This window comes from Patagioenas fasciata, chromosome 4, assembly GCF_037038585.1.
Source record: "Patagioenas fasciata isolate bPatFas1 chromosome 4, bPatFas1.hap1, whole genome shotgun sequence".
NCBI classification, from domain to species: Eukaryota; Metazoa; Chordata; class Aves; order Columbiformes; family Columbidae; genus Patagioenas; species Patagioenas fasciata.
Window position 1 is genome coordinate 4,081,979 of NC_092523.1, and position 26,249 is coordinate 4,108,227.

At 45.7% G+C, this 26,249-nt stretch overlaps 2 protein-coding genes across 4 annotated transcripts in view; one reads left to right on the top strand and one right to left on the bottom strand.

Moving 5' to 3' along the window:
• ADRA1D (adrenoceptor alpha 1D) overlaps window positions 1-13,924 on the bottom strand; it is a 50,023-nt gene extending 36,099 nt beyond the window's left edge. For all 3 annotated transcript variants that reach the window (XR_011739107.1, XM_065837538.2, XM_065837537.2), the window contains exon 1: window positions 12,564-13,924. Coding sequence is in view for 2 of the 3 variants with exons in the window: in XM_065837538.2 (XP_065693610.1) it covers window positions 12,564-13,530 (967 nt within the window). In the remaining variant the exon portion in view is untranslated. The remainder of the gene's footprint in view (window positions 1-12,563) is intronic.
• The window catches only part of MAVS (mitochondrial antiviral signaling protein), a 670,207-nt gene that overhangs the window by 265,599 nt on the left and 378,359 nt on the right, over window positions 1-26,249 (top strand). The gene's annotated exons all lie outside the window — the stretch shown is intronic.

The window sequence follows — 26,249 nt, forward strand, 5'->3', positions numbered from 1 at the left end:
CCAAATAACTCTGCTTTTGCAAGGCAGAGTAAAGAGGGCGATGTAATATTTGGAAAACTGAACTTTTCTTCTTCATCTTCTGTCTCCACATGTTAGTCTCTGAGCAAGGAAAGCAAACCCTGTGATGCGAAGTTTGTTTTGTTGTGTTTTGTTTCCCCAAATCCCAAGCCTGAGCGCAATACTGAGGGAAGCAGACAAGCCCGTGGCTGGCTGCCAGCTCAACTTCACAACACATCCTCACAGCTTTCCAGATAATTCCTATGGCAGGGACCCTGGGAACAGAAATAGCCCATGGCTGAAAAACTTTTCTGGTGCAGTTTGACAAGTGTCTCCGAGATAACTTGGTTTTAAAAGCAGAGGTTCAAGAACTGGCAGCGGCTTTGAACCCACTTTCTCTGCTCTCTGTGCTCAAACTAGGTCAGTGAGCAGCTGATGGTGTCTCCACTGTTTATTGTCCATGTATGTGTTCCCCCATGCCCTTCCAAATTGCATTTCTGAAAACACATCTGGGGTGGGAAGACACATTTCACCTCCCCTGCCTGCGACTGAGGTGAAGGGGTTTTCACCTAGGGCAAGAAATAACACCATTGCCAGCTTCATCTGGTGACATAGGGGTTCAGGAGTGGCTCTGAGCCCCTGGATTTTTGGGCCAGTGCTCTCCACAATCCCTATTGTTACCCACAGGCTGTTCCTCAGTGATCTGTGAGGCTGGTCTGAGGAAATCATAGACTCATAGAATAGTCTGGGTTGGAAGGGACCTTCCCATCTCCCCCAGTCCCACCCCTGCCATGAGCAGGGACATCTTCACCAGCTCAGGTTGCTCAGAGCCCCGTCCAGCCTGGCCTGGGATGTCTCCAGGGATGGTTCCTCCACCACCTCTCTGCCCAACCTGGGCCAGGGTCCCACCACCCTCAGTGTTAAAAATTTTCTTCCTCACATCTGGCCTGATTGATTCTTGCATGGGAGATCTCTTGCAGGGCTTCCTTATATCTATCTATCCATATAGAGATATTTTTTTTGCCCCCATCATGGACATCTAATTTCTGTCTACAACTACCTGAACAGAGGTTGTAGCACAGAGGGTGTTGGTCTCTTCTCCCAAGTAGCAAGTGATAGGATGAGAGGAAATGGACTCAAGTTGCACCAGACAAGGTTCAGATTGGATATTAGGAAAAAAAAAAATAACAGAAAGGATTGTTGGTCATTGGAACAGGCTGCCCAGGGCAGTGGTGGAGTCACCATCCCTGGAAGGGCTTAAAAGGCATTTAGACAAGATTTTTAGCAACATGGTTTAGTGCTAGGGTTAGGTTAGGTTATGGTTGGACTCTATGATCCTGAGGGTCTCTTCTAACCAAAAATGATTCTACGATGTTTTGGAGGATTTGCAGCCTGGCTCTTGTCTTAGGCTTTTCAGCACTTGCAACAGTCTTGCAGTGGAATGCAGCCAGGAGTTCTTTAATTCAGGAGTAAACCCCCGTGATTTGCTCTTTGGCCTTTATCTCACTGGGGGAAATGTAGATCCCATTAACTGCGATAAATAAACAAACTGGTGAACAGAAGAGGAGCAGGTCTCATTCCAGGTCCTGGACTCAAGTGGCACCAACCATCTCATGTTCATATTGCTCCAGGCACACTTCTTGGGCAGATTTGTGTTGGAGAGAGCTGGTTGGGGCCCTTCCAGTGCTTGCCATCTCCTGCCAGTCCTGATTTACTGAGTGCCATCAGTGTATCCGTCAGTTGTGAGCAATGGGAAAGCAGCTCAGACTTGTCTCAGGCAGGGATTTCTTCCAGCAGAAAACCCTTGCAATTTTTATTTTATTATTTTATTTTTTACATTACTGGAGGAGGCAAAAATAAAAGTTGCATTTCATGAGCCTTAATGACTGAATTGTGAATTGCCTCAGGTTGGAAACTTCCTGGGAGGAGGAAATGCCCTCTTTTAGCAAGCTGGCAGTTGGTTTTGTGCCACCAGACCTGGTGGTTCTCTGGTTCTGCTCCAAAAGCATTAGCTAAGGAGCCCTCTTAGAGAAAGGCTATTCATTAGAAGTAACTAAAAAGCCATGTCCTGTTCCAGCCACTCCAGTAAATCCATCCTTGGGCTAATCGCACTCATAAATTGTGGTGCCGGGAGAAATGCAGTTTTCTGTTTCCATGTGAAAGTTTTGTACAGCAGCGAAACAGAGAAAGCAGGATAGGCACAGCTGATGTGTTAGCAATAATGAAGATTAGCCAAGCAACCACAGGTATGTAATGGTGCCTCAGTTTCCTTCAGCAAAAATAAGGATGAATAGTGTTGAAACAGGTGGGTTGTCTCCCTTCCCAATGACATTTACATGTGTTCCCCTTTTTCCTCTTTAGTCCTTTGAACTAGGGGGATGGCACCTCTGGGATAAGTCTGTCCCCAGCACGCGTTGTGTGGGAAGATGCTCATTACAGGGGGGTTGGACTAGATGAGCTTCGAAGGTCCCTTCCAACCCAAACTGTTCTATGATTCTATGTGAATGCCACCTCTACCACTCTGGCAGGTTTCCTCACCAGACCAGACAGCAGATAGTCAATGCAACAAATAAATACCCACCAGAGACTTCACTTTTGTGTTGCAATGGCTGGAATTTGCTTTGGAGGAAGGAGGAGGATGAAGACATTTGGGATTGTGTGTGCAGGTGCAAAGGGCTGAGAGATTGCTGGATGGAAAGTGCTTGTAAAGGCAAAGTCCTCAGAAGAAAGATCTCATCACTCAGTGTTCCTAATGACATTCTAAAAGAAATATTTACAGCTAACAAGAATGGCAATTAACTGCCAAATCAGAAGGCAGCTCTCCTGTGAAAAGAGCCAGCTGCTGAACTTTAATACTGAAGCTACTCCTCATGAATTATCCTCATTCTCAAATCCCCAAAATCTTTCAGCCACAACCAAATTAAGAGCAGGTGGGTAAACAAAAACAAGACCATAAAACACATAACCATAGAATCATTTTGGTTGGAAGAGACCCTCAAGATCATTGAGTCTACTCGTTACGCCACCCCTGGCACTGCCCCATGTCCCTGAGAACCTCATCTCCGTCTGTCCAACCCTCCAGGGATGGTGACTCCAGCACTGCCCTGGGCAGCCTGTTCCAATGCCCCACAGCCCTTGGGGGAAGAAATTGTTCCCCCGATCCAACCTCAACCTCCCCTGGTGCAACTTGAGGCCGTTTCCTCTGCTCCTGGCGCTTGTTCCTGGGGAGCAGAGCCCGACCCCCCTGGCTCCAAGCTCCTTTCAGGCAGTTCAGAGATCAGAAGGTCTCCCCTCAGCTCCTGTTCTCCAACTGAACCCCCCAGGTCCCTCAGCCGCTCCCATCACACTTGTGCTCCAGCCCCTCACCAGCTCCGTTCCCTTCTCTCAACTCACTCCAGCACCTCAATGCCTTTCTTGGTGTGAGGGGCCCAAAACTGACCCCACGATTTGAAGTGCAGCCTCACCAGTGCCAAGTACAGGGGGGCATGTTTGGCCCTTCAAAACACTGTTTTGAATTTCAATATTAGGTGAGGGAGGGCACAATTCTGGCGCAGTGCTCAGCAAACCACCCGTTGTTGGGTCATCTCAACAAACCTCAAAGCTCCATCACCTCAGGGCTGCCAGGGACAAGAAGGGCTCCCATCCCAGTCTTCCCAGCACCTTGCTAGACTCACCGCACTCCAAGCCTCCTGCTCTTCCTCCTCATCTCCTACTGTGCCTTCCAGATCTCCAAATCCTTGTCTCCTGTCACAGATGTTGCATGGAAACAAGTCACAATAGATGAGAAGTTCCACCATAGCTACACATGGTTGGCTGACTCATGGCCACACTCAGGAGGTCCTTATGAGGAAGGGGTGAGTGCTCTCATGTACTCCACAGAGAAGACCTTGCCCACAGGGAGTTACCACCCAACAGGTGCTACATGTTAACCTGATGGGAGAGAGGGTTAAATGGACCTCATTTGTAGAGATCCTCCTGAATGATAAGGCACTTGGATTACCTAAATCCTTCTTTGACAGGTTGCCAACAACTGGTATTTCTTGCTTTAAAAATGGCTCAAAATATTGATTAAGTCTTAGACACACTGAGATACCTTGTGAAATCTGGAGAAGACCCTGTGTTCCTGTAGATGTGCAAGTCTCCTCCAGGGAGGACTAACCCTCAGTAATGTGAATGTGAGTCATGCGGCACTACTTTTCTGGAGAAAGTGTGGGGTTTGCTTCCTGGAATGGGTGTATTTATCTAGTGGATATAGCCATAGTGACAATCACGATGTGACATATGTTGTGAAGAAAGAAAAAACAACACCTTGAACTTTACAGCAGCCACACTCATCTAGGACCTGGCCCAGCAGGAGAAGTCACCAATGCCCACACTACCATTTAACATCCAATGCACAGAGGAATAAAACACTGGCTGTCTTCAGAAGAGCTATTTTGGGTTGATGCATGCAACTGATCTGCCTTGATAACAATCCAAGAGAAAGCAAATGACAATCTCAGGGTTATGAGACCACACTTAGCCTTGGCTCATTTTGACATGACAAGGAAAGGAGGTAATTAGTTCACAACATAGAGCAGAAAACCACATTTGCAAAGTGTAGTTAGTACTAGGCTTTCCTGGGAAAAGGTCTGCTCAGAACAAAGCTGATTTACAACCTCCAAGGAATCCCCTCAACACAAGAAGATTCAAGTTATCTTGCAGAAACGACAGATGAAAAAACCTGCTTTGTACCCTCAAGGCTAGGTACCTTAGGAGGACTTCAAAATTTTGTATGTAAAAAGAATAAGGAGATGGAACAACTTAGGTTGGCAAAAAAAATCTAAACATCAATTAAATGGAAAACTGGATTTTTCGCTCAGTACGTTTCATGCCAGAAGCTCTTTACAGCCTTGTGTTGCCCAAACACCAAACAAACAAACCCTGAAATATTTGCTATTGTAAATGACAATGTCATTCTTCTGAGAGTTGCAGTTCAGTTGCTCTCCCTTTGCTACTTGTCTGGAGGATGGTATAACCCATGATGCAAGATGGGCTAACACTTGTATCTTAGATAAGTGGGCGACAGTGAGGTTTATTAGGAAAAAATAAACCAGTTAGGAGGATCACCATGTAAAGGGCGATAAGGGTAAGAGACAGGAAAAATATATACCAAATGGTGCCATGCACCATATAGAAATGTCCAGAGGTAGAACTGTATCTTCCTGAATTGAATTTATGTGGAAAGAGAAATTTCAAGTAAAAACTCTCATTTCTCAGCTCCTGTCCTTATCAACCACCTGAATTTAGGAGTTTATGTTAAAAAGTGGACGTTGCTGCAGGCATCACTCAAAATCCCAACAGTGTCCATACAAAGGTGACTACTGAAAATATAGTGCGTAAACCACAGCCTTCGCAGCCGCTGATTCTGGGCTTTGGCTGTTGTAAAGGTGTTTTTTCTTATACAGGGAGCAAATATTTTAAGATATTATAACATTTTTGCTTTGAAATTGGGTTATGTGTTAAAAATTGTCTTGTTTACCACTCTGTTGAACACTGTTTTTTACCGAACACACAAAGCTATAGCTTGCAGACAAGTTATACTCTACTCTAAATAATAGAACTGATAAATGAGCACTAAGGAAATTCAAAGGTAATGACTCAAAAGGTTGACAAGATCAAACTGAAAAATTACATATGGAAAACTTTGGTTTCTTACATTTAAAGAATTTAATTCCAATATCATGCTCTATTGTCTCTGCAGTGTCCCTGCCACACAAGTTGCAAGATAAGGTGGGTACTCAATTAAATAATAGCTTGGCTGAGCTCCTCACTGGCCAGTATGTGGCTCCACACTTCACAAACTCCTCCTGTTCACCTCCACTCCGATGACAGAACTATTTGCTTGCCAAGGACAGCTGGACCAGATGGTCCTTCCGGTGCCTTCCAAGCTGGTATTCTATGATATCTGAAGACACTTAGTTCAGTTATGGCCAAACTTTTGCAAATATCTACATGTTGCTTTTCTCAGCTCTCCAAGGAGAAAAAGATGCTTTAGAAATATTTTACCATCCCATGTACACAGCAATGCCAAGATATGTCTATATTTTTGAGTGTGGATTCCTGAGCCCTTGGTGTTATGGACACTTCACATCCTTAAAGCAGAATGTCTATCAGCTCCAGCTGGAAGTATGTCAGACTTTGGCAAAACTGGTCCCATGTTTGGTTTTACAGCGAGATTCATCTCAGCTGGTTTAGATATGTACTGTGGACCTTGGAGCTTGGGATCTCCAGCCTCCCTCAGAGACACTGAGGAGCCACCAGTGCTTTTGGGGTGTGATTCAGATGACCCATTTTAATAGCAATATCAGGATGAGATAAACTGCAGCCTCAAAACACGTATTTTTTATTGTTGGTTATATAGAAAGCTGAAGAGCAATTGGCTGAAGATGGTATACTCTTAACATCTAATGCTAGGGACTGTCTTGACATCGGAGCAGGTGGGAACAGTGTAGAAATGAGCAGTACAAGGGACTGCAGAGGAGCTCATCAGACACCATCAGGTCATTGATCTTGAAAGTCGTTCCTCAGCAAACTCCAGTTTTGCTAAGCTGCCCATCCTTGCCAACACCTCAGAAACACGCATTTTTGTTTCACAGAAGTTGGCCATATTGGGCCAGCTTTGCCTAATTCCTGCCCTGTCCTGACATAAATCACCCCCCAAGCCCGATGGAATAAAATGTCCAGTTTCTGCTCTAACATAGGGTACTGCCAGAACTTTTTAAAGCCAGGGCTGTCACCATAAAACTTCTTATAGGAAGTGAAAGTTGTGTTTTTCTCCTGTCATCTTTGTCAGATATGACTATCTCATTTTGTCTGACACTTGGCAAAACAAATTCACCCTGTTACAAAGACGTGGAATGGAAAACTTCACCTAACAGATAATGTTCAACACCAGAAACCAGGACTTTATTCCACAAGAGTGCCATGATTTTAATAGGGACTACCAGGACTACCTAGAATACAGCACAGTAGAAGTCCTGATTGATCAATTGGAAAACAATTCATGTTGCTTTCCCAAGGAAATATACTCATTTTCTGAAGAGCCTTGAGCACAAGCGCTGTATATACACACTAAAGGGAGTTGCTAGCACCCAGTTCACGCTGTTGGTTGTGGCAAAACCCTTTAAAAACAAGCTGGTCACAAGAGATTAAATGCCCACCTTGCATGATCATACCAAAGGGCATCCCCACCCTTCTGCTCAATCTTTGTTACATCTCATTAAACAGATTATCAGATCAAGCTAATTACAAACTCCTTCCCAGAATATCCAGGACAAGGTTTTGTGTGTGCAATTGTAATAAAACCATCAGATCCAGCTTAACATAGATGCATCTAATATTATATAGTGGATTTTAGTATTGGTTCCAAAACTCCTGTTGAGAGATTTGATAACATTTTGTCCACTGAATCACAGTAGGTTTAAATTTTTCAGGATGGATTATTTTCCTGTTTATGGTACATCCATTAAAGCAACTGCCTCCAGATGTGTCATGACACTGTGGTATAAAACCAGACATTTGGCTTTAAGTAGTTTCATTTGGTGGTGTGGTGGGTGGACTGGAAGCAGAGTAATCCCATACACAGGTCATGAGAGATCTGGGTCCTATTCCCAGTCACTTCAATGAATCACTTTGGCCAGACAGAGGCAAAACATATGCTCAGGCTTGGGTGCCCAAATCATTATTTGAGGCCCAAAATGCTTCATCTCTTGCACCAGCAAAAACTGTACTAAAACCTCTCAATCTCTGGCCTTCTACACAGTGGAATGGGTAGGAAGGGAACCACACGCACTCATTTGGGGTTCCAAATAATATATTTTTTTCCTGGATATTTCTAAACACACGTTCACTGTTTCCCTGTTGTTCTTCACTCTAGTGGTTTCTGCAGGAGGACATAAGGAGTGTATCAACACTGTAAAATGATTTAGCTAAATACTTTATTTGCAGACTGGTTATCCATGTGCCTACTTATAATTCTCTCCTGTGCCCTTCTGCAGGATATCAAAGTGTTCTCCCTGGAGAGAAACCCATCTCACAGGTTGCTTTTCCACAGTATTATTTCAGGTCAGACATGAGGAAGAAATTGTTGGCCCTGAGGGTGGTGAGAGCTTGGCCCAGGTTGGGCAGAGAGGTGGTGGATGAAGCATCCCTGGAGACATCCCAGGCCAGGCTGGACGGGGCTCTGAGCAACCTGAGCTGGTGAAGATGTCCCTGCTCATGGCAGGGGTGGCACTGGGGGAGACTGGAAGGTCCTTTCAACCCAAACTGTTCTATGGTTCTATGATTATCTCTAGATAGACACAACTGACACAGAGGACTTCCAGCCAAGTCCCCCGTGCCTGGACTATCCCTCCAGTGTCATCCCAGTGGGCTGTACACCCCCATGTGTCCCTGTCCCATGCCCACCACATGCATCCCTCCTGCCATGCCCTAGGAAAAATAGAAGCAGAAATCACATTTGAGGGCTGCTTAAGCAACAATATGATTTGCCAAATAAAGCAAGGGATTTGCCCTTGCTGTAATGCTTTAAGAATAGTCTTTAAAACCAGGTCAGGAATGGTTTGGGGTCAAGTGATCTGTCCAGGAGAAAGGGAGATGGGCTGGAAGACCCATCTGTCCCCTATGATTTAATGAAATATGCTAATTTGGCATGAGCCCATTTGATGGAAACATCCTGTGGTGCAAAGCAGACAAGAAGAATCTTGCCTCTTGCCTCGATGATGCTCAATAAATCAAACTAGAGACTACTAAATAGCAGCTTTTGAGGCTGTGTGTGTCTTTGCTGGCATTTTTAATGAATGTATGGTTCCTGTGGACAAGGATCAATGGGGGACGTGTGGCAGATGGAAGAGTTCATTTCAATTGCTCTTGTTCCAGTTTGATCTGATCCTCTGGGCCATAGCAAATTATTCCAAAGCAGTTGCCCGTTCCTTTTTCCATGCCAATTCTGCCACTTCCACCATGACTCAGAAAATTCAGGATATCCAAGAGAAGTCCCTTCCAACTAGCATCTCCATGATGCTGTGCCTAGCTGAGTTGAAGGCACAAGACGCCTGAGGACAGACAACCAAGGGAGATGAATCCTACACTACAAACTGGCCCACATCTCTGAGGAGCCTCCAGTTATGTCCTCTTGACAGGTCTTTGTTAAAGGAAGAAGGACCCTGACATAAAACACACAACTACCACCCAGGATGCCCAGACAAAGCAGCTCAGTAGAGCTCTACTACACACCCAGCAAAATATTCAACCCACACAAGACTTGTGGGGGTAATTATGGTTTCATCTCTTGTCAAAAAAACAGCTGCCTAAAGAGCCTTGTTAGTCATGGAAACTGTTAATTGTGTTAAAACTCGTGGTGATGGCATCCTGTGCTCAGGGACACAAACCCAAGGGTGAGCTAAATTACTTAGCTGATAAATAGACTGTGTAAATAGACTATTGGGGAGTTTGAGACAATTTAAAGCAGAACCTTTGTAGATTATTCAAGCGTGGAGAAATGTCTGACAATGTTTGGCACATACATAGATCCTGTTACTTAAAATTATTGGTTGTTTCAGCTGTCCAACACTGATGGGATAAATATTACTCCTTTTTAACTAACATGGAAACTATTCTGCAGAAGGATGCAAAGATGTGTGCAGACTCACACAGACAATGGTGACAGAGGCGACAGAGAAGTTTCTTATTGCTAAATCTGTGCTAAGTAGAGACGGAAGTCTTTTTTTTAGTTGAAAAAAATCTACTCGTCTTAAAAGTATAATGAGAAAGCAGTCAACACTGTGAGTCACTCAATGACAACTTCTTGCGAATTCATGTCAAATAAAAGAAAAAGTCAAAACATTTCAAAATTTTCAGAAGAAAATATATGGCTTATTCATTTCATTTTAATATGACAGTTCATGTTGAAATGCATCTGAGTACTCATTTTTTAATAAACTTCCATTCACCTTTTTTCTTAAATTGAAACAATACGTTTCACTTCAATTGAAAGTGTTTTTTGTTTCTCAGCAGTACTTCAATTCATTTAAAATATGTATCAATATCACTTCCAGTTGGCCTCAAATTGTTTCATGTAAGTTTGTCTAACAAGCAAATAAAACAGCCATTCTACTTAACCACTTACAATCTTCTTTTCAAGGGAATTGCCTCCAGCGTGTTTCAGCTTGTGCATTTAAAGTGGACTTTGCTGATTTCTCCGAGTTTCAGATCTGCCTCCTGAGCTGTGAAATCAGAGATTAGACCTCGCACAAGTTTCTGTTCTCCTTCTAGATAGCATTGAATGATTCTTAGGTTTGAATAGGAAATTGCAATTAGTAAAAGGGGGGTGAAATCAAAGGCAGCATATTTTGCTGTCATAAATTAAATGAACTTTAGCTGTGTTTAGATTATATGTATAATACAGCAGGAAGTAAAGACCAAAACTGTGTTTATAAAGAACTTGGCAAGTTGTGTGCTTGGAGGAAGCAAATGGGTTCACAGAGGGTAATTAAGGAATGAAGTCTTGATTTTTAGTTGGTGTAAATCAGTGTCTCCTTTGTCTTCAGTGTGATGGTAGTGATTTACATCAGTGAGAAGCTGCTTCAAGAGTTTTGAGGGTGGACAGATATGGTAAAACAAAATAAAATATTTCTTCTACTGAAAAGTATTTGCCTGATGTTTGTTCTCTATTTCCAAGTACGGGGAATAACTCAGAGGAACAGGATGCTGATTTCCAGTTCATTAGCTCTAGGGTGTAGATGTTTGGAGATAGTTCCTGCCCTTCTGATCGACAAGGAGGCAAATGTCAAACCGGGGCTGCCCATAACGCTCAGCCATCAAGTACTAGAATCTCCCTGAGCCCCACAATTCCCAAACTGTTTATTTGCAGGCTACAAAAATCCACTAATGCACCCAATCAATAAAAGGGCAACTGAGGCACGAATAGACAGGATAATTCATCTTGGTTGTTGCAGTGGGAGAAGTTCACTGCAACCTTTCTCCTCCCTGCCTGAGTTATACCATGAACCCTCATGCTCACATAGGGTGAAAACTCTTCACAGCAGCAATTTCACCTACAGAGATAAACTCAACAAATATCACCCTCACTCAGGGAGAGAAACCGAAGCAGGGAGGTACAAGAGAGCAGCATGGTGAGACCAGGCACCCGCAACCCTGATCCATCACCCTGGGGACACCTCAGCTCCTGAGGCACCACTGGTCGTGGTGAACTATCCCACTGGAGGGCAGAGGGACCGAGTGTCCTCAATAAAGTGTCCAAGGGGACAGCCACAATGCTGGGGGGAGATCAAAACCTTAGAGGGTCAAAATGAGTCCTGTAGTCACCATACTCTGTGTCCATTGACTTGAGAGGCAGCCTCCAGCAAGAGGATTTGAAAAATCTTGAGAAAAAGCATGTAACTAGCTATAACGTTTATCTGGCTGCAGGGTTACTTGGAGACAAGTCCCTGCTGGGTTCTGGGACACATGGGTCCTACTCAGCAGCTGGAGTGAGAGACCTCTCTGCTTTGCTGACCTCTGTGCAAAGGCCATCATCAATATTCAGAAGTTATTCTATTTTATTTTGTTTCAATTTTTCCCCTGGGTTTAGCTACATCACTCCAGAGGGTTAATCTGGTCCCCTGAAATGGGTGCCTGTTGTTAGATGAGGTGGAGACAAAGAGCTCTGGCTTTCCTGCACTTTACGGGTCATGGGTAGCATTGGTGCTGGAGGGGAACGTTGCTTTGGACATCGTGTGCCCCCCTCCCTGGTGGGCTCTGTGCCCGCTCAGCCTCCTCTGCATGCAGGGAGCTGTGTCCTTTTCACTCAGGCAGACAACTTGCCAAAACTTTACAGCAAAATCCATCAGACAACCACGAATGAGGACCTGGTGACATGGGCATCACGGCAAGGCCAGGAGTTGAGGGCAATACTCCTATGGGAGGTGGATCAATCCTCCAGGACCATCAGCCTTGGAGGTAAGACCTGCTCCTGCTCCAGGTCCCTGCACAACACTGACATCTCAGAAAGTTGGTGGGACTTGTGCTTCAGACCCTGACACTAACCTTGGAGGGATCAAACCTCGCTCATCTCCAGTGTCATCACCAGTTCACAGCAGGAGTGGGAGCCCTGGGCACACAGAGGCAGATCCGCGTAGCCTCACCCAAACTGGGAGGAAGGGAGGCTGGGAACAGGGCCAGCAAAGCTTTTGGGGGACCACTGTGCCATAACTGCAGCCTGTTTGAAACAGAACTGCTTCCTCCTCAGCCTGAACTTCAGTAATTAAAGTGCTGAACACAGAATGAATTAATTAAACCAATTATTATGCTGCTATTTTATTCATTTGCTATTTACTTTGATTATATGACTCTGGTTAATAAATATTGAATAAGTGTTAATTAATTGAATTAATTCATTGCTTGTTTATTCACCTATCAGTTACCTGTCCCTCACCTCCATACATGAGTTGTGCCTTGGAAGTTTGTCCCAAAGAGCAATTCCCCAGGGGCTCGGTGGGGCTGGGATGGAGTACAAGGTCACTTACCAAAAGGTAGGACGAAGAAGAAGGGGAACCAGCAGAGGATGAAAACACCTACAACAATGGCGAGAGTCTTGGCTGCTTTTTTCTCACGGGAGAACTTGAGGAGCCTCACGGAGAGGGAGCTCCTGAAGTTGTGTCCCTTGCTCCGGGTGCTGGAGAGTGGGTCCTCTAGCACACTGCGGCAGTGGATACGCAGTACCACTTCCATGGATTTATTCCTCTCCTTCTTGACCCCTGCCTCCAAGCTCTGGGTGGTCCGCCTGGCCACCACGTAGATCCTGAAGTACATCACCAGGATCACCATGAGGGGCAAGTAGAAGGAGAAGAGGGAGGAGAACAGGGCATAGCCTGGTTCCTCTGTGATGCTACAGATGCTCTCATCTGGTGGTGGTGGTTCCTTCCATCCCAGCAGTGGCCCGATGGAGATGACCATAGACGAGAGCCAGACCACCACGAGGATGACCCCCGCCTTCCTCTCAGTCATGATTGTGGGGTACTTGATGGAGTACTTGACGCCGATGTACCTGTCCACAGAGATGATACAGAGGCTCATGATGGAGGCAGAGCAGCACAGCACATCCACAGCTGCCCAGATGTTGCAGAAGATGCGCCCAAACACCCAGAAGCCCAGCACCTCCAAAGTGGCTGAGAAGGGCAGCACGGTGGTGCTGAGCAGCAGGTCGGCAATGGCCAGGTTGACGATGAAGTAGTTGGTGACTGTCTGCAGGTGCCGGTTGCAAGCCACCGAGAGGATGACGAGGATGTTCCCCACGATGGCTGAGAGGATGAAGATGGCCAGGAAGACCCCGACGCCCACTGCCTGCACGTCCAAGGCGAAAGTCAGCGTGGTGCCATTGCCCTCGGGGGTCTCCTCACCTTGCAGCCCCCAGGACCGATTGGCAGCGCTCTGGCTTCCCTGTCCCGTCCGGTTCCCACTCAAGCTGCCATTGCTCAGCTCAGGGAAAGTCATTGTAGAAAAGGTCCGGGCTCCATGGAGGGCGAGGAGAAAGCGATGCCGAGGCACAGCCCCCTCGGCATGATCCCCGCAGCCCCCTCCAAAACTCGCTCAGCACCTCGTTTTCCCCCGCACCACCGCCCCGGGGAACGGTTCGGTCCCCCCAGCCGGGATGGAGGGATGGAGGATGCGCTGCTCCTCGTCCCCCCCCACCAGCCCTCTTCACACTGTCCGGTCCTTCTGCCCCCCTCCCCACCACCGGCTCTCGCCGACGCTCAGCCCCGGGGGGGCAGCGAGGTCGGTGCCCCCCCGCTGCCCTCGCATGCTCCGGGGGGCTGCGCTGGGCAGCGCCGGCAGCGCTCGGCAGCTCCGCGCGTCTTCCCGCTCGCACGGGAGAGCTCCGGGAGAGGCGAGGGGAGGGAGGGAGGGGAGGGCCGGGCCGGGGGGGGGATGTCGGGAGCCCCGCGCGTCAGGTGCCGGCCGGAGGAGGAGGAGGAGGAGGAGGAGGCGAAGGAGGAGGAGGAGGCGGCAGCGCTGCTCTGCGGGACGAGGCGAGCCCGGGGCAGGGTGAAGGCGGCAGCAGCGCCGTGCTCTTGGAGACCCAGCATGGGGAGGCGACACGATATGGGAGGGGGACACAAGCGCGCACTTGGGGGGCAGAGACCCCCTGGCGGGGGGCAGGCACCGCTGGTGGGCTCAGGAGCAGACGGAAGGGGCAGGCACGCACTTGGGGAGTAGGCACCCACTTCCTGGGAGAAGGCACCCCGGGGTCATGCAGGTGGGGTGGGCACGCAGCAGTGGGGTGCAGACACCCCGAAGGGGTGGCGAGTACCCCGGGGGTGCAGCCGTCTCGCCGCCGCGCCTCCCGCTGCCGCCAGGGGGCAGCAGAGCTCAGGGTTTGACCGGAGGCCCCGTTCCGCGCCCCCCCGCCCCCGGGGGGGGGTCCTGTCGCTGCGCTTGTGGGGGGCTGCACCTCTTCACTGAACACTGGGCCCCACATCCCACCAGGAGGGATGCTCTGCAAGGCCGGCAGGTCCTTCCAGCCCCTGCATCCCGCCAGGAAATTGGCCCGCAAGTCTGGCGGGTCCCCCCCCCCAATCACTGCACCGCAGCAGGAGGGATGCTCTTCGAGGCTGGTGGGTGTCCCCCCTCCCAGTGCCCATATCCCACCTCAGCCTGGAGAAGAGAAGGCTGCAGGGAGACCTTATGGGGGCCTTTCAGTACGTCAAAAGTGCTGAGAAGAAAGATAGGGACAGACTTTTTAGCAGGACCTGTTGTGATAGGACAACAGGTGATGGTTTTAAACTAAAGGACGGGAAATTCAGGCTGGACATGAGGAAGATATTGTTGTCCCTGAGGGTGGTGAGAGCCTGTGCCAGGTTGGGCAGAGAGGTGGTGGATGAACCATCCCTGGAGACATCCCAGGCCAGGCTGGACGGGGCTCTGAGCAACCTGAGCTGGTGAAGATGTCCCTGCTCATGGCAGGGGTGGTACTGGGGGAGCTTTGACGGTCCCTTCCAACCCAAACCATTCTATGATTCTGTGATTTTGAGCTCTGGAAAGCTGTCAGGTCTCCTTTCTTGTGCCGCACCCAGGGCTTCCAGCAAACATCCTTCCCATGCTCACCCTGCTCCTCCTCCTTTCAGCTCCATCCCAGGAGCCCTGCTCAGGCTGCTGTCCCTCACTAGTTCCATTCCCAAATCAGAAGGGACAATCAGTGTCTTGCATTCAGGGACAGCCTGTGATCAGCAGCTCCGTGTCTGCGACTTAACCCTGATGCAAGACTTGGAAACGGCAGCTTGTGATTAAAACATATAGGCACATATTTCTGGCTAATTTAAACAGGATTGTTTTTATTTCCCACTGATAAAAGCAGATCCTGTTTACAGTGGTTTCCTCCCAGTGACCCTACTCCATACGTTGCGATGGGGATTGACCCCCGTGTCAAACAGGGGCTCTCCCTTGGCTCCTTTCTACTGTACACAGGAAATATTTCCTTGGAGTGTGTTTATTCATAATTTTTCAACTTTTCTTTCTTAAAAAGATGACTCTAAAGGGCAGTCCAAGTGAGGTGATTTAACTGCTCGTCTCTCAGAGCACGGGAGATCTGTCAGTTCACTGGATATGAGAGTGGACAAAAATATAGTAGCATATTTATTCCCTTATTTTCCTTGACAGTGATTACAGGAAATGACACATTTTTGGTCTTCCTTATTTTGCTCATGCACTTTCCTCTTTCTTAAGATTTTGCCCTCCTTCCTAGGGTTTTTGACTCTGCTGGGAACAAGCAAAGTAGAGCAACCAGAAAACACAAACAAGCAGGAACAAATGCTGTACAAAGAAAGCATTCAAAAGGGTGGTTTTTCTTAAAAAAAATACCACTAAGCAAATCCTTTAATTTTTTAAAATGTGAATTAAAAGCATAAAGCCCAAACACCCAACACTTGAGGCCAAATTAATAATTTTCCTTATGCTTTGATGAAAACATGTCAACCACCAAAATGAAGCATCGTTTCTTACTGGGATGCTCAACTCAGTTTGGGATGATCTCAGCCCTTGGAATTTTGTAGCTGTGTCATTGCAACTACACAGATTGCTGACTAGATAAATATATCTCATCTAATCTACCCAGTGACATACAGAGATAAAGAAAACCTGTGCGTTTCACCAAAGTGAAGGCCGGACTGAGCTTCTCATGTACAGTGGGATTTTAACCACCTTTTTGATCAGAAAATAAAGGCTTTTCCCAAATGACATGATAGGAAATGCCATTGGGTTGAAGGCTGGAGCCGGTGTGGACCGCAGGGTTCAAATGGATTGCAGGGATGCTGAGATGAAGGTGCGCATTTTGGGGGTAAGGATGGGGCTGCCACCCTGTGTGCTGCTCTGATGGACCTGCCCCAACCGTGATTAAAACCTTTAGGGTTGCACTGATGCCTTTTCCCTCCCGAATCAGGCAGGGGGAGAACACGTCCCGTGCCGTTACTGCAGGTCGGCTAGCGAACATCAACTCATTAAGACCTAGTTATCTCGTTGCTTTCCATCTGTCCCCTTGTTTCAGCCTAGACCAGGGCTATTACAGATAATTTAAAGTAATGAGGAACAGGTTTATTACTAATGCACTTAAACCCAAATAAAAGTGTTCGGGTAGGTCTGCATGGAAGAAGTCAAAATAAACACACATGGAGATCTTCGAGCTCCTGGGACGTTGCCAATCTGTTGGGCTTGAGCTGGAAGGAGGTACAGCTCCTTCCCTTCTTGATGTGTTACATCTCTTTCCTCCCTCTTTTTTACCCTTTTGGGGCAGAGTTTGTCCTAGGACTTGGGTGGTGCCATATAGTGGTGTGAACCGTGTTTTTTAAACAAGAAGAGACATACACTTGATGAACAGTGTTTGTCAGACTGCACTTACATGTTATACTTGAGTCTTGAAAAGCAAAGGCAATTTTTCAGTGCAAAAGACCATGGCTTAAGGTATTTTGATCAGTATTTGCATGTACTCCAGACCCTGGGTTCATGGTCTGGATTCACCTTTGTGATGCAGCTGCCTGCAGCATCTCCAGGGTGCAGAGCTGGGAGAGGTGGATCCTGCTCACATTCAGTGCAGAATAGTTCTGTGACCATAATATTTAAGTGATTATAAATATGGGCTTGCCTTACCACGGGCAGGCGATTCAACAGTCCTTTGGGAAACTGGGATTGGTCCCTGCTGCACGTTCCTGCTCTGCTGGCTCCTGTGTCCAGCTGACCCCAGGTCTTCAAACATATTAAAATTGGGCCAGAAGTGATCGCAAGAGAGGATTGAAAGCTGTGCTGCTGTCCTTTGCAGTGCCCAGCACGGGGCTCTGGAGAAATTCCAGATAAAGATGGCAACCAGGAGAGGTAACAGGCAAAACACAAACTGGATATTACCAGAAAACATTACAATTGTGGGGAATTTTTCTTTAAATCGTGATTAAGGGACTGAGTGTACATGAATTTGTCCATGTTGCGATAATGTTATTTTAACTTTTATTATGGGTATTTTTTTTTAATGTATGTGAAATTTGTGAAGATTATGTGATGAATGTATATTTTAATTCTGTTGCTGTATTGCTGCAATTTTATTTGAAGACTAGGAAAAATCAGGATATACTTTGCATGTTTATGTCTTAATTAATGAGGCAAGAAGTATAAGGAGAGTAAATAACTTGTATCAGCTGATTGATAAAGGCAGGGGGAAAAGAAAATCAGACAATCCTCTTGTGACACCTACCTAAAATTACATGTGTTATATCTTCACTTTCCCCTTGCCTTCCCACCCTGTCAAACCATCCCAACCACTACCACATTAAGACCATTGCTACATTTGCTCTATTTGCTAATTTTCTCCTGTGCGTGTGACCGTGTCTGCTTTGAGTTTCGTTCGGTTTTTGACTGTTCGTTACCCTGCTGCAGGTCTGGTGGCCAACCGGTGGTCCCCAAACCACACATGGTGGGGACAGCGATGATCTGGTCCAAGCCCTTTTACTGAAGATGAAGTTTCCTCTTCCAAACCCACCCTTCATGGTGGCTTTCTCCTCCTGCAGTGGATGCCAATGCCTCTCTGTCTTCCTGGATAGAAAGTCTCCTCTGGTCTAGCCAAAAGCTTTATTTCATGGCTTGTTGCCAGCTGGTGCAGAGATTAATGCATTACTTTCCTCTTGCAGATTTTAATTTAATTTTGGGGCAACTGAATTACAAAAAAAGTAAAATAAATGGAAAAATTAAAAAAAGAAAGGGAAGGGAAGGGAAGGGAAAGGGAAAGGGAAAGGGAGAGGGAGAGGGAGAGGGAGAGGGAGAGGGAGAGGGAGAGGGAGAGGGAAAGGGAAAGGGAAAGGGAAAGGGAAAGGGAAAGGGAAAGGGAAGGGGAGGGAAGGGGAGGGGAGGGGAGGGGAGGGGAGGGGAGGGGAGGGGAGGGGAGGGGAGGGAAGGGAAGGGAAGGGAAGGGAAGGGAAGGGAAGGGAAGGGAAGGGAAGGGAAGGGAAGGGAAGGGAAGGGAAGGGAAGGGAAGGGAAGGGAAGGGAAGGGAAGGAAAGGAAAGGAAAGGAAAGGAAAGGAAAGGAAAGGAAAGGAAAGGAAAGGAAAGGAAAGGAAAGGAAAGGAAAGGAAAGGAAAGGAAAGGAAAGGAAAGGAAAGGGGTTACCAAGCACAGTGAGTCCTTATTTCTGACTGTCCTACTGCAATAAAAATGCTCTAACAAAGCCTGGCTGTGAATACTCTCAGAAGTAGAAATTATTTTGGCTCCCTGGGTGCAATAGCTGACCCAGCATGTGGGGGAGAAAGGCAGAAGCTAAGAGGAGCCTCTTGGAACTCAAAAGAAGAGTTGGCATAAAATGAGGTGGCGAAGCAATCAGTGCCCATTGACATGTGTGGGCTACAGGCACTTCAGGAGGAGCAAATCTCTACCCCAGATCTCAGACAAAGCCCAATGCAGTGTGCAGGAGCCAAGGAAAGAGGCCAGATTCTTATTTTTCTTTTAATGTGCAAGAGGAACATCTCTGAGTGCCATCCTGACATCTGGGCAGCTGAGGCTGCTGGGATGGGTAGATAGAACAAGCAGGTAATTGTGGTTTATAGGGCTGGTTGGACATATTTGTTATTTCAGGGGGAATGTTGATGTGTTCAAAATGAAGCATTCCTCAGAGATGTTCTTTTTATTATTACTCTGTTAAGGGGCATATTTACATCCATGTTTCAAAACACTTTTCTTTTCTGGGTAAGAATGAGCAAAACATAAGGCAAATTACTTCAGAAATTACTAACAGAATTAACAATTAACAGAAAATTTACTAACGATGATGTAAAAAGAGCAGTCACTGATGTATAGAGTGAAATAAATAATAGCATAAAAGATAAATCACAGCATGAACAAATATTTAAATAAAAATGCTACAAAAGGTCAAAACTGCAATGAAGGGCTTCTCCATTATCACAGAAAAATATTTTTGTTGGCTGTTTTGTTTCTTTGAGGAATTTCACTTCCTCCAAACGTCAGCGTTTATTTACCATTAGTGCCTCAAATGGCAGGTCTGGTTATAGACCTGAACCAAAGATCCTTTGATTTGTGAAAGCCTGCCTTTCAAGGTTGACTCTTTGGCTCATAAATAAAAGTCCTGAGAAACAGCTTTTGGAAAAGGATGACAAACTATGATAGGACTTGATCCACAAAGAAAAGTTGTCATGACGTCTTTCCATCCCAGCAACTGTAAGATAAACATAAAACTTCAGAAAGTCGTTGTCTCAACAACTGCTGTTTAAATAAACAGGGAATATAGGTGCTGGGTAGAGAAATGGAGATGTCAAGAGCACAAGGATGAGGGGAGGGTTAGAAAAGAGGATCCTGGGTGTTTGGCTTGAGGGCTTCCCTTTGTCAATCAGGATCAGGGGATACTTGTCATGTGGGTCTTTGGGTTTGGAGACCACATGGTGTCCAGCATGCTGCATGCATGTGAAGGTACCACCAATCATGGTCCTGGTATAGACCTCTCTGCCATAGACTGCTTCTTCATGGAAAGGGCTGTCGGGCATTGGAACAGGCTGCCCAGGAACATGGTGGAGTCACCATCCCTGGAGGGGTTTAAAAGATGCATAGATGAGGTTCTTAGGGACATGGTTTAGTGACAGTGTTGGGTTAATGGTTGGACTTGATCTTAAAGGACTTTTCCAATCAAAATTGTTCTAAGATTCTATTCTATGTCCATGTGTCATCTTGGACACCAGGGCAAGGATGTGGAAAAAGGGGACGGCAGGGAAAGAAGAGGGTGGAAGTGATGTTGCCACAAGGACAAAAGCACGCGGCGCAGAGGGTGGTACTGGGTGGTCATGGGGCTGCTCTGTTGGCAGAGCTGAGGCAAAAGAATGAGTTCACCGATGTGTGTTAGTCCAGACCAGGGGTGTGCTTTGAAAGCAAGGTCATGATCTTGCTTCCAGTAAAGCCCAATAGCCTAAAACCTTTTGGTAATTCACTTTGCGTGATTTATAAATACAAATACATATATATGTAACTATATATATATGTGTAAGTGTACATACGCATATACCTATAAATACAAATTCATTTATATTTACATCTACACTGTTTCTATAAATTCAAGTTATATTGCCATTTCTCCCAGCAGCTTGTTTGCTTTCTTAGGTGACGAGAGGGAGTTCTCAGGCCTCCACCCTCTAATTTAGTACAAGTAAATATGAATAAATAGAAATATGAAGTGAGTAGCATAGGCTCAGACTAAAATTAATCTCTGCAAACTCTGTGCTGTACCTCAGCTTTGCCTTCAGCTAGAAATAAGCAAAGTTACTTTAGCAGTTACCTTGTGACAGATTAAAAAGGTCTGGTTCCAATGTGTGTGAGAATTTTTTTTTATATATATTTTTTTATAAGCAATCAAAAAAATTAGAGGATGAGGAATAAATGTTGGGCAAATTTATTTCTGTGGCATTAAGCAAGTTCACCCCCTGACTGGCTTCCTCACCTAATGACCACCTCGAGGTAGGAGTCAATAAAATATAATACGTGCTTGAAGCTGGCTGTCCGTGGGACATGGACACATGGTGTAGGTACAGCTCACTGTGACAACATCACCTGGAAGAAAATCCCTCTTGCATCAGCATCTTCAGACACCAGATTTGTTTGTCTCCTATTTGCTGTTGGTGTTGTTTTCTGTTTCCTTTCCAGTTGAGTGCCGTGCATATTACTGATGCCAGATTTTAAACAGTGGAAGTTGAGATTGTATTTAGATAAAAGCACGAGTGTCTTCTCTCCATGAAATGTTTTCAAAGCAAAGGAGGTTTGGGGATAAAAAATTCAACGCATCATTCTTTTTCTTGCTTTTAATGCCAACAGCAAGTGCAAATGCCTGATGGAGGCTTGTTCCTGTAGTCTCTCACAGTACAAATAAGGACGTTTACCAGCCCTCTGGGAACAAATTCTGACACCTTTACCCCCATAGAAATAACGGCTCCATCTTGGTTTACACCTTTGGAGAAGTCTGGCACAATATACCAAGATGCTGCCCAGCTGACAGCACTGAGAGCAGTAGGGGGACATCTCCTTACCCCTGTTTCAACATCTTGTTGATCAGCTCAGCCTTCCCTGACCTTCCCATGAAAGGTCAGAAATGCATTTCTGGGTCCTTTTGCTTCAACCCTCACCTGGTTCAGCTTGGCGTCTGCAAATCCCTCCATTAAACCAACAAAAAGTGTCTCCATGAGTGATGTTAACCTGACAGTGCCCTAGCCTGGGAATATTGTTTCCAATAAAGAGGTTGCACATTTATAAATATCTAAAGTTGTTAAAAGGACTATAATATCTTTAGCTGTTGGTCCAAATATTGCAACCTGATGCAACCCACGGAGTTAAAAGTGGTAATGAATTTAGCAACAGGCATAAAAATGTTAATGAATTTAGCAATGGGCATGTAAAAACATTAGCCAGATGTTCACTTTTAGCATGACACATGTAGGATAGGCTTGTTCTCGTCCCTCTGCCTCTAAGGTGACTGCATGACTGCATTCTGACTTAGAGTCCAGAAGGGAACATCAGCTTCATCTTGGCTAGTAAAAGCGAGAAAACATTGCTGATAGCTCTCCAGTTTGGAGGTGAAATAGGTCCAGGTAGCCCCATTAAGACAGGTTTTGCTAAAGGAACGACCTTACTGCAAGAGCTGGGCTATTTGGATGGCAGCATCGGTTTCTTATTAGCTGTTCCCAAGCGATTCTGTGTTGCTTTGTCATTGCAGTCAATGAACTTGGCTTCCCAGGACAGGGCTTTCTGTAATTAAGAGCAAGCAGAGCCAGGGAGGAGAACGGGTAGTGAGAGATGAACTGGGACTCCAGAACTTGAAAGAGCAGCTGCTTTGGGAGCCAGTGAAAATACGCAGATGTGTTTACCAGGTTAATGCTCATCCAAGGGTGTAGCATGTATGATGCCCTTACAAGGCTTAAATGAGATGCCTTGAATCAGACTTCGTGGTTGTCCACTGTAAAGATGGCTCTTCAGATGGGAGATGTTATGGAGCTTCAGTTGCCAGATTTCTTCACTCGTGACTTTGTATCTTGTTACAAGCCTTGTTTTTGAAAATGAACTTCCATGGGGTTTGGATTCTCAAAGTCCATAGAAGTTCAGCAGCTTACTGGTGGCTGTGGCACCTGGCTGCTGTAGGCAAGGGGAGGTAGTCATCTCCTCTTTCTCTGTGCTGCTCCAAGGTGCTTTGGATGACACTGTTGGGTGAATGTTTTACCAATGTATTTGTGAAGCTGAAACTTTTCGAGAAACCACCTGGTAACTGTAGCATAAACCTTATTTCCTGATCTATCAGGGTGGGAGATCCCAACCCCAAATGTGGGATCAGATTCTGTTCCCACTGGCAAAGGGCTAGTCTCATTTACTGAGTGTATCTTTCAAATTACACATCCCAATTGGAAGGAAGGGGTTAGAGATAAATTTCAGAAATATTTTACATATTATCCCCTAGTTAAAGACAAAGAAACAAAGGTATTAACCAAGATCCTTCAGGGAAAGGAGCCAAATTTTCTGTCTCCACTGTTGGATTTCCTGGATCACTACAGTCCCTGGTGAGCAGGGCTCAGTTGGCCCACAAGTTTGCAGGTTGCAAAAGCTGAGAGAGAGTTGAACTTCAGTCTGAGGATTTGTCAATGTTCAATGTGCAAACATTTTCCAGAGAATGTCTTTTCTTGGGGTTATCCCACGCACCTGCCCCCTTTTTCCTTTTTGAGCATTTCCTTGGAAGTCAGAGAGTCCTTGTGGTGGAGACATTGGCCAGTAACACACCAGGTGTCAAAACAAATGTCTCAGGGCAATTGGTGGGCTCCTGCTTTCTTCTGGTGATGAATCTGCACAGTCTGTTAAAGTTACTATTAATACATCTCAAGAGAAATCCAGGTCTGACATGCAAGTCAGGAGAAAACTCCCAGAAGGTACTATCCAAATCAATCTTTCTGAACTTGGCTATTAGGGATCTTGAAATCTAATGAGTCAATCAGACAGAAGACATGACTCCCAAAGACTCAGGGAAATTACTTTGTAGAAGACAATGAATAATCTTCTTGCGTCAGCTAGCTAAAGAGCTAAATCAGGTCAAGGCAGATCAGTCATTATTAAAACTACCGTCATCATTTTTAGTAGGGACTCGAATATAAATATAGAGAAAGGAAAAGAAGCAACATACATTTCCAGAAAAATGTGTGTTACGAGCAACTCGACAGTCAGTGGGAGAAAATGGTACAGATTATAAACCACAGTCTGGAAAGTGAGGCAGAGAGAAATTAGTAAGGCCATATTAAAACATGGTAGGAACCCAACACAGATATTTTCCAGTTCTATTCCAGGAAGGAAACAGAATTTTCTGTTCACCGTACGGTGTTTGGGTAAAGTAGCATCCATAAAATCCAAAAAAGACGCCCTGCTGTAGAAGTTACATTGCAACACTGTTAGATAGGGGAAGCCTGGAATGGTTTTGGAGTCTGCAGCTGTTTCCAGCTTCTGGTTTGGAGCAGCGGCTGATTGTGGGCTGTGATGCAGGAGCAAAAAGTAAACTACAGTAATCTAATACAGATGTTTCAACAGTGAGTGAATCCTTGGTTTTGACAGCAGTTCTCTGGCATTCAGGAAATTGCTGTGGTTAGAGATTAATGCGTTCTACTGCTCTGCTTTCCTTCCAGGATGAGGGAAAATAAAACATGAAAACTGAATACAGAAGTTATTAAAAGTTGAGAGGCGGTTTACAGTTTGTTTTTGTCCCCTATGGTTAAAGCCGTGTTTGTTAAAGAAAGTGTGAGAAGCAATTGTTTGCCTTAGGTTACATTTGTTTATGACGAATAAAACAGTCAATTGCGAGAGCCAGCAAAGACCAGAACTCAGGTCCTCACCATCCAGGGGTGTCTCCTAAATCCAAATAGAATCATAGAATCAATTAGATTGGAAAAGACCTTTAAGATCATTGAGTTCAACTGTAAACCTAGCTTTACCAAGTCCACCTCTAAACCATGTCCTGAGAACCTCATGTCCGTCTGTCCAACCCTCCAGGGATGGTGACTCCAGCACTGCCCTGGGCAGCCTGTTCCAATGCCCCACAGCCCTTTGGGGAAGAAATTGTTCCCCAGATCCAACCTCAACCTCCCCTGGCGCAACTTGAGGCCGTTTCCTCTGCTCCTGGCACTTGTTCCTGGGGAGCAGAGCCCGACCCCCCCTGGCTCAACTCACTCCAGTACCTCAAGGCCTTTCTTGGTGTGAGGGGCCCAAAACTGACCCCAGGATTTGAGGTTGGGCCTCCCCAGGTCCAGCACAGGGACGGTCACTGCCCTGGGTCTCCTGGCCACACCAGTGCTGGTACCAGCCAGGATGCTGGTGGCCTTTGTGATCACCTGGGCACTCTGTTGGCTTGTACTCAGCTGAATAATAATTCCATGTAATGGGTGTACCTTAGCATGGCAGTGAGGGTCAGGGGAGAGGGAACATGAGAAAAATTAGCATGGATGCTCATAGCTTGTTGAATGCTAGAAAAGATTGCCTAGGAGAGCTCTCAGCATCCATTCCTGTATTTTCAGCACGATATATGAAAATCCCTTTGTACAACAGTGACTCACCCCTGAGCACTTCTGAATTTCTGAAATACCATACTAGTGAGAAATCCTGGATTTTCCTGCACAATTGCTACATCTTGACAGTGACGACTGTGGCACAACTGCCAAATCATGAGTATCTGAGGACAGATATCCTCTAGGCTGCAGATTAGCTGTTAAAGGAAAATGCAGCCAGAGTTTGTAAGAATTGAGCTAGAGGAAGGAAAAAAGGCTGCTAAGGGTATCAAACACAGAGGTAGCACCTCTGCCTCGGGTTGGAGGAAGATTAATACACCTATATACTCTAGACAGTCCATAGGTGTATTAGTACCTATCTGCTCTGCTGTTATGCTCTTTTTAGGCATGTTGCTCCTTTCAGAGAAAAGACTTGAGATCTTTTTCTTCTCCCAGCAAGACCACTTTTTGTGTTCATAGTGGGGAAAGAGAAGGAGTGAGGTTACTGAATGAGAAGATATGCCATCCTCTTCCCCCCAAGGATTTCCCGTGAAAACAGAATCAAGAAATAGTTGGAGAGAAACAAGAGATGCAACAACTTGCTGCAGATAAAGCAACAGGACTCTGGTAACACTCAGATTAGACTTCTGGTGTCCTGAGTTTCCAACAGACTTCATCTTCTTTTCATTATATTGATCAAGTGAAACTTAAAACATATGAGACTGATAACGAAGTGAGCTGATGGCAGAATTTAGTGTAAAAAAACCCCAACCCTTCATGTTCATAGCCCATGTAACTGTTCTTTGAATATTTCCAAGTAACTAACTGGATTCAAATTAAGAAAACCTCCTTGGCTTCATGGAGGGAAAACTAATTTTGAGATTTCTTACAGCATGCTGAAAGAGCTGAAGCTGAATGTGGTGAGAATAGTGTGATACTTTCAGCTGAAGCAATGTCTTCAGGTCTCTGCTGCAGGGAGTAGAGAAATTATCTCATTTTATACTGGTCACCTGAAAATGCAGTGAGGTCTTGGGGTTAAGATAGATACTTCTGTAAATACCTAGAATTTCTATAAAACAGTCCACAGTTCAATAGAGTAAAACAAAAAACACCACAAAAGTTATCAGTGGAAAAGAATACACAACATTATGACATACATAAATCATTAATATTTGGAT